Source organism: Mus caroli, unplaced genomic scaffold, assembly GCF_978045245.1.
Source record: "Mus caroli unplaced genomic scaffold, Mus_caroli_1 scaffold_14, whole genome shotgun sequence".
Taxonomy (NCBI): Eukaryota; Metazoa; Chordata; class Mammalia; order Rodentia; family Muridae; genus Mus; species Mus caroli.
In genome coordinates, this window is record NW_028227269.1 from 80,500,959 (window position 1) to 80,516,044 (window position 15,086).

At 43.0% G+C, this 15,086-nt stretch overlaps 1 protein-coding gene across 5 annotated transcripts in view; it reads left to right on the top strand.

The window, feature by feature from the left end:
- Pcnx1 (pecanex 1) overlaps window positions 1–15,086 on the top strand; it is a 144,113-nt gene that overhangs the window by 107,496 nt on the left and 21,531 nt on the right. For all 5 annotated transcript variants that reach the window (XM_021179162.3, XM_029484751.2, XM_029484750.2 and 2 more), the window contains 8 exons: window positions 57–162; window positions 2,666–2,758; window positions 6,739–6,889; window positions 8,698–8,839; window positions 9,819–9,996; window positions 10,691–10,799; window positions 11,471–11,600; window positions 14,779–14,837. In XM_021179162.3, the coding sequence (XP_021034821.1) occupies window positions 57–162; window positions 2,666–2,758; window positions 6,739–6,889; window positions 8,698–8,839; window positions 9,819–9,996; window positions 10,691–10,799; window positions 11,471–11,600; window positions 14,779–14,837 (968 nt within the window). The remainder of the gene's footprint in view (window positions 1–56; window positions 163–2,665; window positions 2,759–6,738; window positions 6,890–8,697; window positions 8,840–9,818; window positions 9,997–10,690; window positions 10,800–11,470; window positions 11,601–14,778; window positions 14,838–15,086) is intronic.

Genomic DNA, 15,086 nt, shown 5'->3' on the forward strand with positions numbered 1-15,086 from the left:
ATTTCAAGCTTCATATGTATTTTCTGCTAAAAATACCTTTATTTTTTCAAATAAAGCTCTTTGATGCAATCCAAGATTTTTCCAAAAGCTGATGAGAAGAACCCAGAAGACCCTCTGTCTGAGGTGAAAGACCCTCTCCCAGAGAAGCTCAGCAACTCTGTTGTAAGTGTGGCTCTCTGAGCCATGGCTGCGGCGGGTGGTGGTGTTATATGACAAGTACTTTTCAAAGTCTTTAGTAATTGGACAAAATAAGTGTTATTAAATATAGTTCATTGTAATCAGTCTAGATTTTAACATCCTAGGTAAGCATCCTTCATCTCAAAAGTCCAGAAGTCTTGACTAGACTCTAATACTGTCTGAGTGCTAACAGCATCACACAGGGAAAGCTGCACACCTGCTCTCATGTGATCTCTCACAGTCCAAGCACAGGCTCCGTACAGTGCTGCTGGCCGTCACCTTCAGACTGTTAGGCACAGATGGAAAATGAATCTTACTGTTTTATGTGCACCTCATCTCCTCAAAGTATGACATGTGATAGATATATAGAAATATTCCCAAATTCCCAAAGATCCGCAGCCTCACATGCTTCTGGTCCTAAACAGTTTGGAAAGGAGAGCGTCAGCCTGCATGTGAGAAGTCCTTTCCTCCTCACAGGCGTCTTGGTAGAGAAGAGAACGTCAAAGGGTTTCGTGTTGAGTAAAGTCAAGTCATTTCATTGGTACTAGAAATTGGTCCTCAGGGGAGACAAGGCTCTGGACGTTAACTACAACCGTAGTCTCTCTCAAGCCTCATTTCACCTCCCATGGTTTCATTTACTAGCAGCCAAATCTAGGCCAACAGACCCAGAAATAAATAATTTGTAAGTTTTAAATTGTACAGCAGGATGAAATGTGTGTTCTACTCAGACATGAAGCATGCCCTTGTTCAGGTTATCTGCTGTGCACACCACTACCATCTACCAGTTCCTGAGTAGCCCCTCAGTTGTCTGTATAGCTGTATGGTGAAGTACCATCTATAGTTTTAGGTATCCATGGGGACCAAAGAACTTAACTGGTTAAACTGTTTAAGGTAAGTTAGATTGTTATCATTCTTGTTGAATTAAAAAAAAAAAAAGGAAGAAAGAGAGAGAAACCTATGTCATCTGTCATTTTTCAAAGGCAATATAAAAAGTATGTTTTGTGGCCTAGAGAGATGACTCAGCAATTAAGAGCACTACTGCTCTTGCAGACAACCTGGATTCAGTTCTCAGTACCCACATGACAGCCTGCAATTGTCTGTAACTCCAGTTCCAGGAGATCGACACCTCCTGGTGTCTGCAGGCACTGCAGACAAGTTGTAGATAGGCATGCGTACAGGCAGAACACTTAAATACTCATAAATACATAGGAAAATTTTAAAATGAGGGTTCCAGTCGAAAGGAAAGAACAGTCTTGTGGCTTACTGTGCTGACTAGAGTGTACATTCCCAGCTCAGCTTACTGCCTCAGATGTCTCTGTAGTGACGTCAGAAGGGAGTCCCAGCGACTCACACCGGCTTTGTAAAACAAAACACTTTATTTTCTGTTTTATTTTACATTGTTTTGTTGTTGTGCTGGACATTGAACCCAGGGTCTTAAAACTTGCAAGGCAAACCCTTACTATTGAGACTATATCCCCAGTCCCTTCATTTTACATTATTTATGTCTGAATGATGAACCTATCTGAATATTAATTGAACATAGTATCTATTTTCAGTGAACGTGACTGCTTACAAATTCTTCAGAAAAGTAGAAGTGACAAACTACCTCACGATAAAACTGAAAGAAATTCTCTTTTGACCTTGGTTTCTGTGTTAGTGTTAAGCATGGTGGGATGTTAAATGTGGCTTATATGTCAACCGATTAGTAGGGTGGCCAGGGAGAGCAAGAAGATTGTGTTTTTACTACAGAGTTGAGTATGCTTCCAAAAGCTCACAGCTTGAACTGCTCCCAAATCACCATTCAAAAAAACAAAAAACAAACAAACAAAAAAAACCACTTGGGTTTTTAGAACATTTCTGTGTCCAGAGTTTTAGTTCAGGGATCCTCAACTGGCTGATTCCACAAAAGCTCTCCGAAGGCTGAATGAACTCCAAAATTAGAAATGGTCTTGGTCCTAAGTTCAAATAAGGGACCCTCAGCCCTGTGAGAACCACACACATGAAGGGTGCGTGCAGTTTTGTTACCTCAGAAGATAGGCTTTTGTCTTTCCTGTCAATAAAGAAAGCAAATGTACTGACCAGTGAGGGGGGGAAAGTCTTCTAGAAGACTTTGTTTATAACATTAGAAACTAGATGGGTGGTTTAGGTTCCTACCAAACTCAGAGGAAACCCCAAATATGAGAAAATTGAGGAAGAAAATAGAATTGTTGTACATAATTATTTTATATGAGAAAAAAACAAAAAATGCTAAAGTGTATTGGTGCAAAATTATCTTTTAAGCTTTACCGATTTGGGAAAAAAGGATATTTTTTTCTTTTAATTGTATGTAAAGGAAATCATGGTGGCCTTTAGGAGATGGAGGCAGGAGGATTGGGCAATAAGTGTCATCCTAACTACATAACAGTTGGCATCAGGCTGGAATTCAGGAGACCTTAGCTCAAAAACAAACAAGTATATAGCTGTTTAATTATTCCCCTTTGTCCCACAGAGTGAGCGCTTACAGTCTGACCTGGTGGTGTGTGTCATTATTGGTGTGCTGTATTTCGCCATTCATGTGAGCACGGTGTTCACAGCCTTGCAGGTAAGGAGCCCTCTAGTTTGGATTGATGAAAGTAATGTTACCAATGTGTGACATTGTGGGACTGAAACATTTGGGTCTTTTGTTTTGATTTTGGTGTGTGTTGGTTTTTCGTGTAACTTTTATTCCTTCACGATTTTATATGTAAATACATGTTCTTGTCACCCCTCCCCATCTTCCCTCCAGCCCCTACCAGCCCTATCTTTTCCCTGCTCACTATCGATTTTGTTTAGTGTCCTGTATAATTGAACCAGAACCTAGGTGAGAGCCTGGTAGGTATATCATGGGATCACAGCTGAGTACCTAGCCCCTCTCTTCTAGAATCTGTTGGTTGCCACAGTTCAGTAGTGGTCTCCCCGCCTATAGCTGACTGTTAGGAGAGCCTGACTTCTGTAGGCTCGCTACTAGAATACACTGCTGCTGTGAGTCCATGGTGTGGTGGCTGTGTTAGTGCTTAGAGTATGGTATCCTGTTGCCCGTCTCCCCATCTTTCTGCCTCCTCATTCTTTCTGCCCTCACTTCTTCAGTGGTCCCTGAGCCTTGAGGAACATTTGAGCTTTTGCTTATGTGTTTTATTAGGTTTTCTCTAGGCTATAAGTCTTTGTGAATGGCTTAGGAGCTTTTCGTGTTACTGCAGACATCTGAGGTGAATTATATGCAGTCTTCATTTCCTCTCTTACTGCTGGCTGCAGACTTTAGTTCTTGTCTGTAGTTCTTCCAGAGGCTCCCCAAGTGTCTTTTATTTTGGGGGGGGGGGCGTTTAGACAAGGTTTCTCTGTGTAGCCCTGGCTGTCCTGGAACTCACTCTGTAGACCAGGCTGTCCTCGAACTCAGAAATCCGCCTGCCTCTGCCTCCCAAGTGCTGGGATTAAAGGCCATCACTGCCTGGCCCCAAGTGTCTTCTAAATGACATCACTTTTCCACAAAGCAAGTGATGCTAGAGAAAGCCCCCGTCAAAATGGACTCTTATAGAATCGCTTCTGCAAATGGAGTGTCCTTCTTTGTTCTCTTGGTCATGTAGACTGACTGGTACAGCACGGGAAGCAAAGACACAGAGGTGCGAACACTACAAAGTCAAGGCCATGGGAACTATAGATAGCAATCTGTCCTCTGGCCCTCATGATCTGTATCTATCCTGTATGCAAGATGTGCTTTTTCTGCTAAAGTCCCCCAAAGCCTTACTTGAGTACCGCTGGAGAAGCTGAGTCTTGTCATCCGGGCAGGTTGAGGGATGGGTGAGCATCTCTGCTCACATAGGAAGTTCTTCTGTCTGAGCACCACCCTTGCTTCATGTGAAACTCTCGTGACTACATTCCAGTGCTTCCATACGCTGTCACTTCCTTTGGTCTCAAAGATGTCTGAGAATGTTGCTTGTTCTGCACATCTTTTAATCTGAACTCTGTTCCCTGGGTCATTTGGGAAGGTATTGCCTGGGGTGTAACTGCAGGGTGACAATTTCACTCTTCCAGCATCTGAAAGGTCTCACAAGGTCTTCTTGGTCCTCGTCTTCTGATGAGAAGAAGTCTTGGCGATTGTCCTGTCTATATCCCTCTGTGCACAGTGTTTCTTCCTCTGTTGCTTATATAATTTGTCTTATCACTAGTAGAGGATAATTTCATTAAAATGTACTTTTAGGTGGTTTTCTTTTGTAGCTGAGGTTCATTTCTCTGATTCATACTTGACATTAAGTTTTGAGCCATTGGGCTATTATTCTAGGATTTGTCTTGTTTTATCCTGTTCTCACTGCCACACCGCAGCCCACCCCAGTGACTGCAGTTGCATGTGTCTTGTGGTTGCCTGATGCTGTTTATTTCGGTTCTTTTCCTCTGGCTTGATGCTGGTTCTGTTGTTTATACTGCACTAATCTCCTCCTCCGTGCCGTAATCTCTCATCAATCCCATTCAGAGTCTTTTCCACTTTATAATCTCTGATTTCCATCTTTAGAAGTTGGTTGAGGCCTCTTTTATATTGTATGTGGTATTCTGGACATATGGATTTGACTGTCATTCTTAAGAGCATCTTTATCTTCTGATCCTAACATCTATATCACTGGCGGGTTAGTTCTGATTGGCTGATTTTTCTGCCTTTACTCTGAGCTGTGGTGTCCTGATTCTCTGTACATATAGATTTTTCCCACAATTTCACCTCTGTACACTTTGCTTACCAACCCCTCTGGCATCCAAGCTCCCTACCACTCCACCCACCCTCCTACCTCACAAATAGCTTTTGTGCATTCATGTCTGCTTGCTTTGCTTTGTGACCCAACCAAGATTAACCAGGGCCATCTGTGTGACAGTGGGTTTAGAGCTATCCATTGGAGTGTAGTGAGCTCTCAGCAGAATCTGTTGGCAGCCAGCTTTTGAGGGGTGCAGGGTAGACTAAATGTTGATAAGGCCATGGCCTACTGTCTATGGCTCTTGAGTTAATAGTCCTGCAGTTCTCTGAGCTCTGACCGAAAGTGTTTCATATTCCTAGCCCTTCATCAGTTTTCCACTCTCCTTGCACACGGCTCCCTGAGTTTTAGATGGTGGTAAAGTTTCTTGGTTAGAGGTGGGCCAAAATCTGTGACTTCTTTTCTACATTTTGGGCAGAGTCTGTATTCACTCTGTTCATTGTAAGACTAGGCTTCCCTGCTTCAGGCTCTGTCTAAGGTGTGAGCAGAGAGGTATTTAGAAGGCAGTCAGTGTAGTTAACTACAGAAACACATCTCCTGCATGGGTCTACTACCTCCCAGACTTGGGTTGTTAGCCAGGCTAACAGTACTGGACATCAGTTCAGCACATCCCCCTGTGGTCTTGAATGCATTCAGAGAACCCCTATGGAAATTTTTAAGTGGGTGCCAACAGTGGAAATTTGCCCTTTTATGTATTAAGTTCTGTATTTCCAGAAGTACTTGAACATTGTCCCTAGATAGTCTTAATCCCTTAATATCTTGATCCCCTCCGGTCTTGGTTTTGGTTAAAGCAGTTTATGAGGTGGAACGGGGCCAAGTTTAGCTAGACCACACTTGGATCTCCTTGTACACAAGTAGGGATGGGCACCCTTAGGCCTCTGCTTGCTGTATGTGAACCTTGAGCTTCCCCAGGCTAGCTTGTGAGGAAGGCGCTCTCCCGGCCCTGTGAGGCCTGTGTGCTTTGTTGTCCTCCTGTGGTTCTTCACAGCTCCTCATGTCGTGAAGGACCGCCTACAGATCTCAAGGGTCTCCCCTGTGGTTTCCCTGTCCTCCCAGTTCCTAGCCCTCTCTTGGAGCTGTGAGCAGGGCCAGCACAATCCCCTCCTTGGTTCCTTACTTCTGGGCATAGGCTTATTTCTGTAAATCTTGCCTAATACAAACCACTGGGTCACGGGTTGTATTTGGTTTTGGTTCTTTCCTACGGGAGGGTAAGTCTCTGTTACTCCACTGAGCCAGAAGCAAAGGCTCACTCGATTATTTAATATTGTTAAGCATGTTTGCTTGTTTTTCTTCTTTCCAATTTCAACTTGCATTCCTGAACACTTAAAGTGAGATAAGGGCCAGTGTTCCTCAGGGTACAACTGGACACTCGTTCATGTCTCAGTGGGCCTAGAGTTTTAGATATATATGACTCTTGGTGTTAATATCGGAAGAAATGGTGTTAATTCCTCCTGCTGTGAATCTGATCGTGCAGGGACCTGCCTCTCACAGCACGGCATACAAAGATGTGCTCCTCATCCTGCTCTTCCTCCAGAACCTAGCTCATGGCCTTTACCTTCACTAGCTCAGACACCAAAGTAGTTACCATGCTTCAGATATGTGTAAGGGCAGTCAGTTAACAGTGGTGGCTTATTTAGGCAGGGAAAAAAAAAAACCTACAAATACAGAAACAAATTTTGTTTGTTTGATTCTAAGATTAACTTTACTGTTCCTCATTATTGGATGAAAACTGAAACCAAAAAAAGTGGAAGCTGGTCATGAAGCCAGCGAGGGCTCCTCACCTCCTCACGCCCTGAACTCTGTCTTTCAGCCTGCTCTCAAGTACGTGCTGTACGCGCTGGTTGGTGTTGTGGGACTCGTAACCCATTATGTGCTGCCTCAGGTGAGGAAGCAGCTCCCCTGGCACTGCTTCTCCCGGCCTCTGCTGAGGACAGCCGAGCACAATCAGTATGAAGTCCGAAGTGAGTATGTCTCTGCCACCCTCGGGCTCTGCTCGCTTTGGTGTGCCCGTGGTGAGTTAAGCAGACAGCATTGAGTCACGCTTTAGCTCTGGCTTCTTGCAGTGGGTTTGAAGCTTCCCGGGAAGTGTCTCCTGCAGGCCACTGTCTTCTGCTAAAAGAGCAGCAGCTGTGCTCCCAGGCCGTCTTCCAAGAGTAGACCTACACTTCCTGCTCTACCTCTCACACCTGTCCCTAATGTGTCTGGCGTGTGACTTCTCTAACGATCCCCGATCCATCTTCTCCCTAATCAGTATACAGGCAGCTCAGTCCCACCCAGTCCTCCATTTGAAAGGTTTTAATTTAAGCAGAAGGAAGGAAGGAAGGCCTTTGTCCCTTATGCCACAAGAAACACTGTCTTACTTAAGAACAGTAGTGACAGTCCTTTCTGTAATTTCTGCTCAGATTTGGGTAAGCAGTGAAGTGACTAGAGAAGAGATGAAGGCCTGTCCATTCAGCCAGCTTCTCCCTTCCACTGTAAACTGTGACTTGTCCGTTGGTCCTGTGACGGGCTGTGCTGCACACAAGTGACTGACTTAAGCAAGCTTTCCTCCTTGAAGGGACTTGATTGATCTACTGTAAAGAGGGTGACTCAGCCAGTCATTTGAGCATGAGTTGATATTTTTGAAGAACAGTGAAGCCTTTGAAGCTGTAGCAGAGTTGACTTTCTGTTCTCACAATGGCCTCTTAATGAACCTGCCTGAAGCAGTGTGGTCCTAGTGCTGCCCACAGCCTGGACGCTGGAGACGCCACCGAATACTAATGAGCAGGGAGCAGGATGATGCTCTGGAGACCTTTTAGTAAGGGAAACTAAAGGAGACTGTGAGGCCTGGTGCTGGCCGGCCTCTGCATCGGAAACATAGCCCACAGTGACAGGGTCTGGTTTGCTTTTCTATGATGATGCATTTCCCGCTTTTATATATAAATATACCAAATATTTCATTTTTAAAATCAATAGTTTTATTGGTTGTTTTAATCAGTCTAAAATGTTTACAGATTTTGAATTGCCATAACATTTTTGACTTATTGAAAGTACTGAACTATAGAACTAAACTGTTTTTGGTTTGGTTTGGTTTTGGGGGGGAGGTTTGTTTTTTTCTTTGTACTGATATTAGAAATGTAAAGACTGCCTAGCAGCCTGGCGTAGTGCTTTTAGAGAGCCGAAGAGCTTATTACCTTAACCACCATATGCCACTAGTGAAGAAAATGCCTTATAAGCTGGGTGACTTTAAACTCTGTGTGTGTGCATCTATAGCATAGACTTTCCTATTGTGAAGGCAGGTGGTTTAACAGTGCTTACTTATCTAGGAGTGAGGTACAGCCCGAGAACCTTTAGTCACTTTTCCTATATACAAATGTGGAAAATGAGAACAATTATAGTGAAAAATAAGATCTCAAGAAATGAAATGCTGGAGATGCAGGTGCATGGTGAACAGTTGACTCCTATGTGCTAAGGCCCCGGGGTGACACGTAGCTTTACACAACAACTTATAAAAGTAAAGTTAGCCAAGTATGAGTCATGTCTAGGTCAGAAACTGTATACGCATGTGCGTGTGTGTGCACCTGAATGTGTGTGTGTGTCTACATGTGTGTATGCCTGCATGCATGTGTTCGATCACATAAAAATAGACATTGAAGTACGGGCTTCTTATGGTTTTGTACTCATAGCATTGAGCTAAACTTGAGTCCTAAGGTCATCCTTTCTGCTTACCGTATGCCCGACTGTCTTGAGCACTGTATGAATTGTGATCTCTGGACTTCTTGCCTCTCAGATGCAGCCACTATGATGTGGTTCGAAAAACTTCATGTGTGGCTTCTTTTTGTGGAGAAGAATATCATCTATCCACTGATTGTCCTCAACGAGCTTAGCAGCAGTGCAGAGACAATTGCCAGCCCAAAGAAACTAGATACAGAGTGAGTATATAGTCACCCGATCCATGCCCTTAGATTAGAACAGTAATAAACAACACCTCACACACGTGGTGAAGCATCTTGAGTCATTGGCCAAATGCCACTAAACACTGTTTCTGTCACACGGCATCAGAAGAGGGACCGCTCAGGTGAAGATGTCTTTGTCTTCCCTTTTTTGGGGCATCACTGTATTTTTGTTGTTCTTGACTTTTTAATGCCAACCAGTATTTTATGAGAGGGTGCCTGCTCGATAGCTCAGCAGGTAAAGGTTCCTGCTGCTAAGCCTCATGACCTGAGCTCAATCCCTGGAAGAAGAGAACCGACTCCAGCAAGTTGTCTTCTGACCACCACACACGATATGGCAAGTGTGCTCGTGCACACACTTATGTATGCATTATGCAAAATAGATGAGAAACCATAATTTTAATATTACAAGTAAAGTTAGCTTTGAATATTAAATGGCAGGTTTGGGAGGTGGCTGCTGTGTACTGTGCACATCAGACCATGTAGGGGGTCATTTGCCTACACAGTTATCCTCAGTCAGACTTGGTAGTTTTAGTTCCATGTTAAGGAGTATTGGTACATGTTTTTCATGTATTAAATGCTGCTAGTATTAAATTGAAAAGCTAGAGAACCAGGTTCTAGAACTATAACTTTTATTTTTTAAACATGCTTATTTATGTAGAAGATAAAATTCCTAGTGTGTACTAATAAAGAGTGTTGTACTCATGCCTTTCAGGGTTTCATAGACTTATCATAGAGATCACTGTTATTGTGTATTTCCTGAGACAAAGGAGTTGCCACTGTGATCTCCTGAGTACTGGGATTACAGTTGTGTATACACACACACCACTTCTGTACATCAATTCCAGAAGTCTGTCTGGTCTCTATCAAAAGTTTATGGAGCATGTGCTGACCTCTGGTTGGTGGATGCTGGGTGTTTGCAGCACAGGCTGATGGGCTGTGCCTGTCTCTGCTACAGGTTGGGTGCTTTGATGATCACCATCGCTGGCCTGAAGCTGCTACGCTCTTCCTTCAGCAGCCCCACGTACCAGTACATCACCGTCATCTTCACTGTGCTCTTTTTCAAGTTTGACTATGAGGCCTTCTCAGAGACGATGCTGCTGGACCTCTTCTTCATGTCCATCCTGTTCAGCAAGGTAATCTATCACGGCACATCTGCCTCTGCAGAGAGAAACTCGCCACTTGCTGACGTGGTTGGCAAGGTTTCTGCTGGTGTTACGTTTGACTGTTGGCTTCTAAGTAACAGTCTTCCTCTCTCAGCAGTTATTTTGGAGCATATTAAACCCATAAGAGCCACAATCAAATAAGACTCACATGTGGGTGGACTGTGTCCACTGGCAGCAGCTGAGGTTCAGACATGTCTAGTACAAAGAGAAATTGCTGTTCGCTATTAGATTTTTCTCCTGGTTCCTTGTGACATTACGTTTGGAACATATTTACTCCAAAGGGTTGAAGTTCAAGGGAAATGTATCCTGGGATAAAATACATGCATGTATTAGAGACACCTAGAGTTTCTGTTCAAGGACAGCCATCTTGTTGCTTCTACTCCTCACTTTGCTGGCAGTAGCAGTAATGCTGTGATTGGCCAGAAGAGGGCACAGAACTCTTAAAAACACCAATCCATAAGTCCATGTCTACATTGAAAAAAATCTTCGTATCAAATTGATGCCAGTGTTTTGGCAGTTGATAAGTCTTGTCTTGCTGTATGAGGGGAAAATGACTTCAGCGCCATTTTCCTGTGAGGAAGAAGACACATCTTACAGGCTGCTTGTCTTCTGGTTGAAGTACCTGCTTAGAGTTTTCCTGACAGCCTTTTCTTTGTCCTCACAGCTTTGGGAACTTCTCTACAAGCTGCAGTTCGTGTACACCTATGTCGCTCCCTGGCAGATCACTTGGGGCTCTGCGTTCCATGCTTTTGCTCAGCCCTTTGCTGTGCCCCGTATCCTTCACTACAGTTTATGAGAATGGCTGGTCATATCCTTGATGAGAACGTCAGGCTACAGCAGACATGCCAGGAACTGTGACAAGCCGGCAAAGCCTCTCAGGCTTGGAGAACCGTTACTTATTCTGATTTAGTTTGTGCAACCCACAGATGAACCAAATACAAGTAGAGATTAAGGATTTGTAATAAGTAATGCTGTTTTTAAATTTTATATTTAAATTGTAAGTATGATTGGTATTAAAGTCTAGGAACTTTTAATGCACTTGGAATAAATGAACAGAACATTTTTCACAACAGTCTTAATTAAGTTCCTGGGTGAAAGTTTCCATCCTCATGCCTCAAAAGTGCTTTCAAGCAACCAGGAAGACATGTGACTCCAGCCGTGTTCAAATACAGACTTGTGGTATTGGCAATTTTTTAAAAAAAGTTTTACTCCATGTATTATGTATTTCAGTATTTGTGTGTTGCACATGTAAAGGTCAGAAGACAACAGGGAAAAGCCAATTCTCTCCTAGCATCTTTACCTGCAGAGCCTTCTCATTTGGCCCCAAGTTCTGGGTTTGGCCTCTGTAAAGGGAACCCTGAGTGTATCAGCCCAAGGCTGACACGTGCCTTTCCCCCTTCCTTTTCCTGTCTGTGGTGTTTGTTCCTTAACTGTTTCCTCCTAGACTCGGCTATGCTCTTTGTCCAGGCGGTAGTGTCGGCCTTCTTCTCCACACCACTAAACCCCTTCCTGGGTAGCGCCATATTCATCACCTCCTATGTTAGGCCTGTCAAGTTCTGGGAGAGAGACTACAAGTGAGTGAACGGAGCACACAGAAGCCAGTTTGTCTTTTTTACAGAAAAGAACAATCGATGGCATCATCATAAAAAAAATTTATCATAGTTTGTTTGATAAAATACTTGTTTTGCTAAAAATTTACATCTATTTTTAAAAATTGAAGATTATATAGGGTTGAGGAAATTGGTCTTTATTTTCTCAACTATTTGTGTAATTCTTAAAAGTATAATCCTAATTATCCTCCTCTGCATTTTTCATAATGGCATGTCTTGGAGTTAGGCCCTGTGAGTAACACCGTGACTTTATGTAATACAGTGTTGCACCATTATAGAGGCTGTGGTGTGTTGCAGCCTATTTTCCTTAGAAATGTCATAGAATTGTGTTTCTAGAGCTGAGCTTTTACAGAGTCTTTTCAGGAAGGAAAGTTTCTGGTAACTTCATTCAAGCGCGCTCCTCCTTTGTACCTGAGATTCATTCACTGGCTGTTCAAGCCAATGCTTAGGACAGTCTTAAGTGAGAGGGCACAGATGTTGAAGTGTGTATTAACATGCTACTCTACCCAGGCCTTTCCCTACACTGCTAAAACAGTGGCACTTTTATTCAGGAAAATTGAAACAGTGAGCTGGCTTCTCTGCTTGACATCTCTACTTGGCCTTCATCTAAAACTATGTAGTATTTCCAATGTTAGTGAATTTATATCACTTTTTGTATCGTATTCTTAGCCTGAAGTTATATTCTATGATAGCAGTTCCTAACAGTTTGTATCAGTAATTTTTTTGTTTGCTTTTGAGACAGAGTCTACTATGTAGCTCTGTCCTGGAACTCACTATGTAGACTAGGCTGGCCTCAAACTTAGATGATTGTGAGCCACCACGAAGTTACTGGGAACTGAACTCAGGACATCTGGAAGAACAGCCAGTGTTCTTAACCACTGAGCCATCTCGCCACCCTTGTATCAACATTTTTGGTACCCTTAAAAATACTCAAGATGCCATAGTATTTAAATAGAGATGTGATTTAATAACATTTTCTAAGAAATATCCACTATGACCATCCTTCCAGAACTAAGCCTACAGCGTGAAGATTACAAGATTCAAGCCAGCCTGGGCTACATGGCAAGATGCTGTCTTTCTTTTTTTTTTTTTTTTAATGGGGTAGGGGAAGGAGGGGGGGCCATACCCCATATTAGCATAAATATAGCATTTTAAACTAATAAGAATATTTCCCACCTACCAAAATTTTAATAGGAAAATTGTAGATTGCATTGTTGCAGTAGAGCTTTAATGTCTTGCTTGCTAAGAACCAGGTCAGGTTCCCACTTCCTGCTTCTTCATCCACTCTTGTAGTACATCCTGTGACTGTTGGTGCAGTAGGACACTTTATATCCGTTCATGCAGTACAATACGACATTTTGTATCCACTCTTCCAGTGTGACATGTTGCTTGAAATGATGGAAGAAAAATTAACTGCACAGATATACAGTTGAAAAGGAAGGGGGTTTGTTTCTGCTTTTGTTTTGTTTTTTACATATGTGTGAGTGTTCTAGCTGCCTATATGCATGCGTACTGCATAGTGACCTGTACTGGAGGAATTCAGACGAGGACGTTGGATCCCCTGGGACTGGAGTTAAAGATAGAGAGCCCCCATGTAGGCACTGGGAGCCCAGCCCAGGTTCTTCACAGGAACAGCCAGTGCTCATGGCCACGACTGTCTCTCCAGCCCCAGGAAAAGCATTACAAAGACTTTAAAAAGGCTTTAAAAAGACTGTTGGGGATGGTTTTCCTTGATCCTTCACCAAAAATTAACAAACAGTGGTTTCGTTTTGTTTTGTTTTGTTTTGTTTTGTTGGTTATTTGAAACAGGGTTTCTCTGTGTAGTCCTGACTGTCTTGGCACTCACTCTGTAGACCAGGCTAGCCTGGAATTCAGAGATCCGCCTGCCTCTGCCTTCTGGGTGCTAGGATTAAAGATGTGCGCCACCACACCTGGCAAATATAATGGTTTCTTAAAAGCTAGTTGTAGTGTGGAGTCTAAGCTTCACCTGTGAACCTTTAGAAGTGTGTTACATCTATATTAATTATCCATCTTTGAACGAGAGTGTTTGCTTGAGATAGCCAAGTGCTGACGCAGTAGCTGTACAACATTTTTAAAAGGTGGTCACAGCATCACCAATACCAAATGAAAAGTCATTAAAGTGTGTTGCTCTAAGAAGCTGTCACACTCATGGGTGTGGGTACAGGTTTTCCTAAACTCTTAAGTTTTTGTTTAAAGTTTTGAATTATGTTGTTGAGAGCTATTGCCGTATTTCCCTTGAAGTGATGAGGTCTTTTCTTTGTGTTGATAAATGTCTGTTAGGCAAGAGATCTCAATAATCTCATACCTTCTTACCTTCGTCACAATTTGAAGTGACAGTGGTTCTTAGAGGGGGAGCCAGCAGTTGAGCTTGTAGTTGAAATCACTGCACAGCCAGCCATTTTCTCTTTGTCCAGGCGGTAGTGTCAAGGGCAGCGCAGCACTTGAGAGAGGGTGCCGTGTTCTCTGCGCTGTCTCATTTTGTACATAGGCTGCTAATGTGGCCTGCCCCAAGGAGTTGAGAATTCAAACTTGTAGCTGGGGCAGTCAGATAAATTAGCTGAATGACTGCACGTATGTGGCAGTGAAGGAAGACGTGGTACTGTTTGGGGCCACTGCCTTGGTTCCTGCTCAGCACCAGACTTTGAGGGCCATGGTTTTATACTGCTAGTGTAGGCCTCAGCATGGTAAGAAACAGCAAGCAGCCAGCAGCCATGTGGGATGGCTCTGACCTAGGAAACTGTGAGTCTGTTCTTCCATGGACCTCAGTGCCTCTGGATATTTCTAAATGCTCTTTCCCTGAGAAGGGATTCTGTGGTCATACACTTGGGAGAGCTGTGTTCTTTGTGTCTGGTCAGTTTTTGTGGTGCATTCATTCATGTCTTCTTACACTCTGTAATGAAACACAAATGAGGAGAAACTTAGGTTTATGTGTTGTGAAAATATGAAGGAAGAAAATAAACGTGTAATCAAGTCTGTGCTGCCAGGCTGATGATTATCTAGCCATATTATATTCCCAGAGATTTTCCTACAGAGGTGAGATTATCTGTGTCTTTTAATTTCTCCCTTGCTCTTATTTTTTTAAGTATAAAATATTAAAAATGTTTTATTTTGTTTTCTTCAGCACAAAACGTGTAGACCATTCAAATACCAGATTGGCTTCTCAGCTTGATAGAAATCCAGGTAAGAGTCCTATTGATAAAAAAGACATGAGCCAGAGGATTTGGGTTGTTTGTATGTTCATGTACATAGTCATGCGTGGACACACACACACACATGTTCATAGCTTCACTCCCACTTACTGTCAATTCTCTAAAAGGAGACAGGATCTCTCTGTAGAGCAGCCTGGCTTTGAACAGTGTAGTGCAGATTAGCCTTAATTCACTATCCTCCTACAGACACAAATAATCAGTTTTTAAAAATCAGCTATCC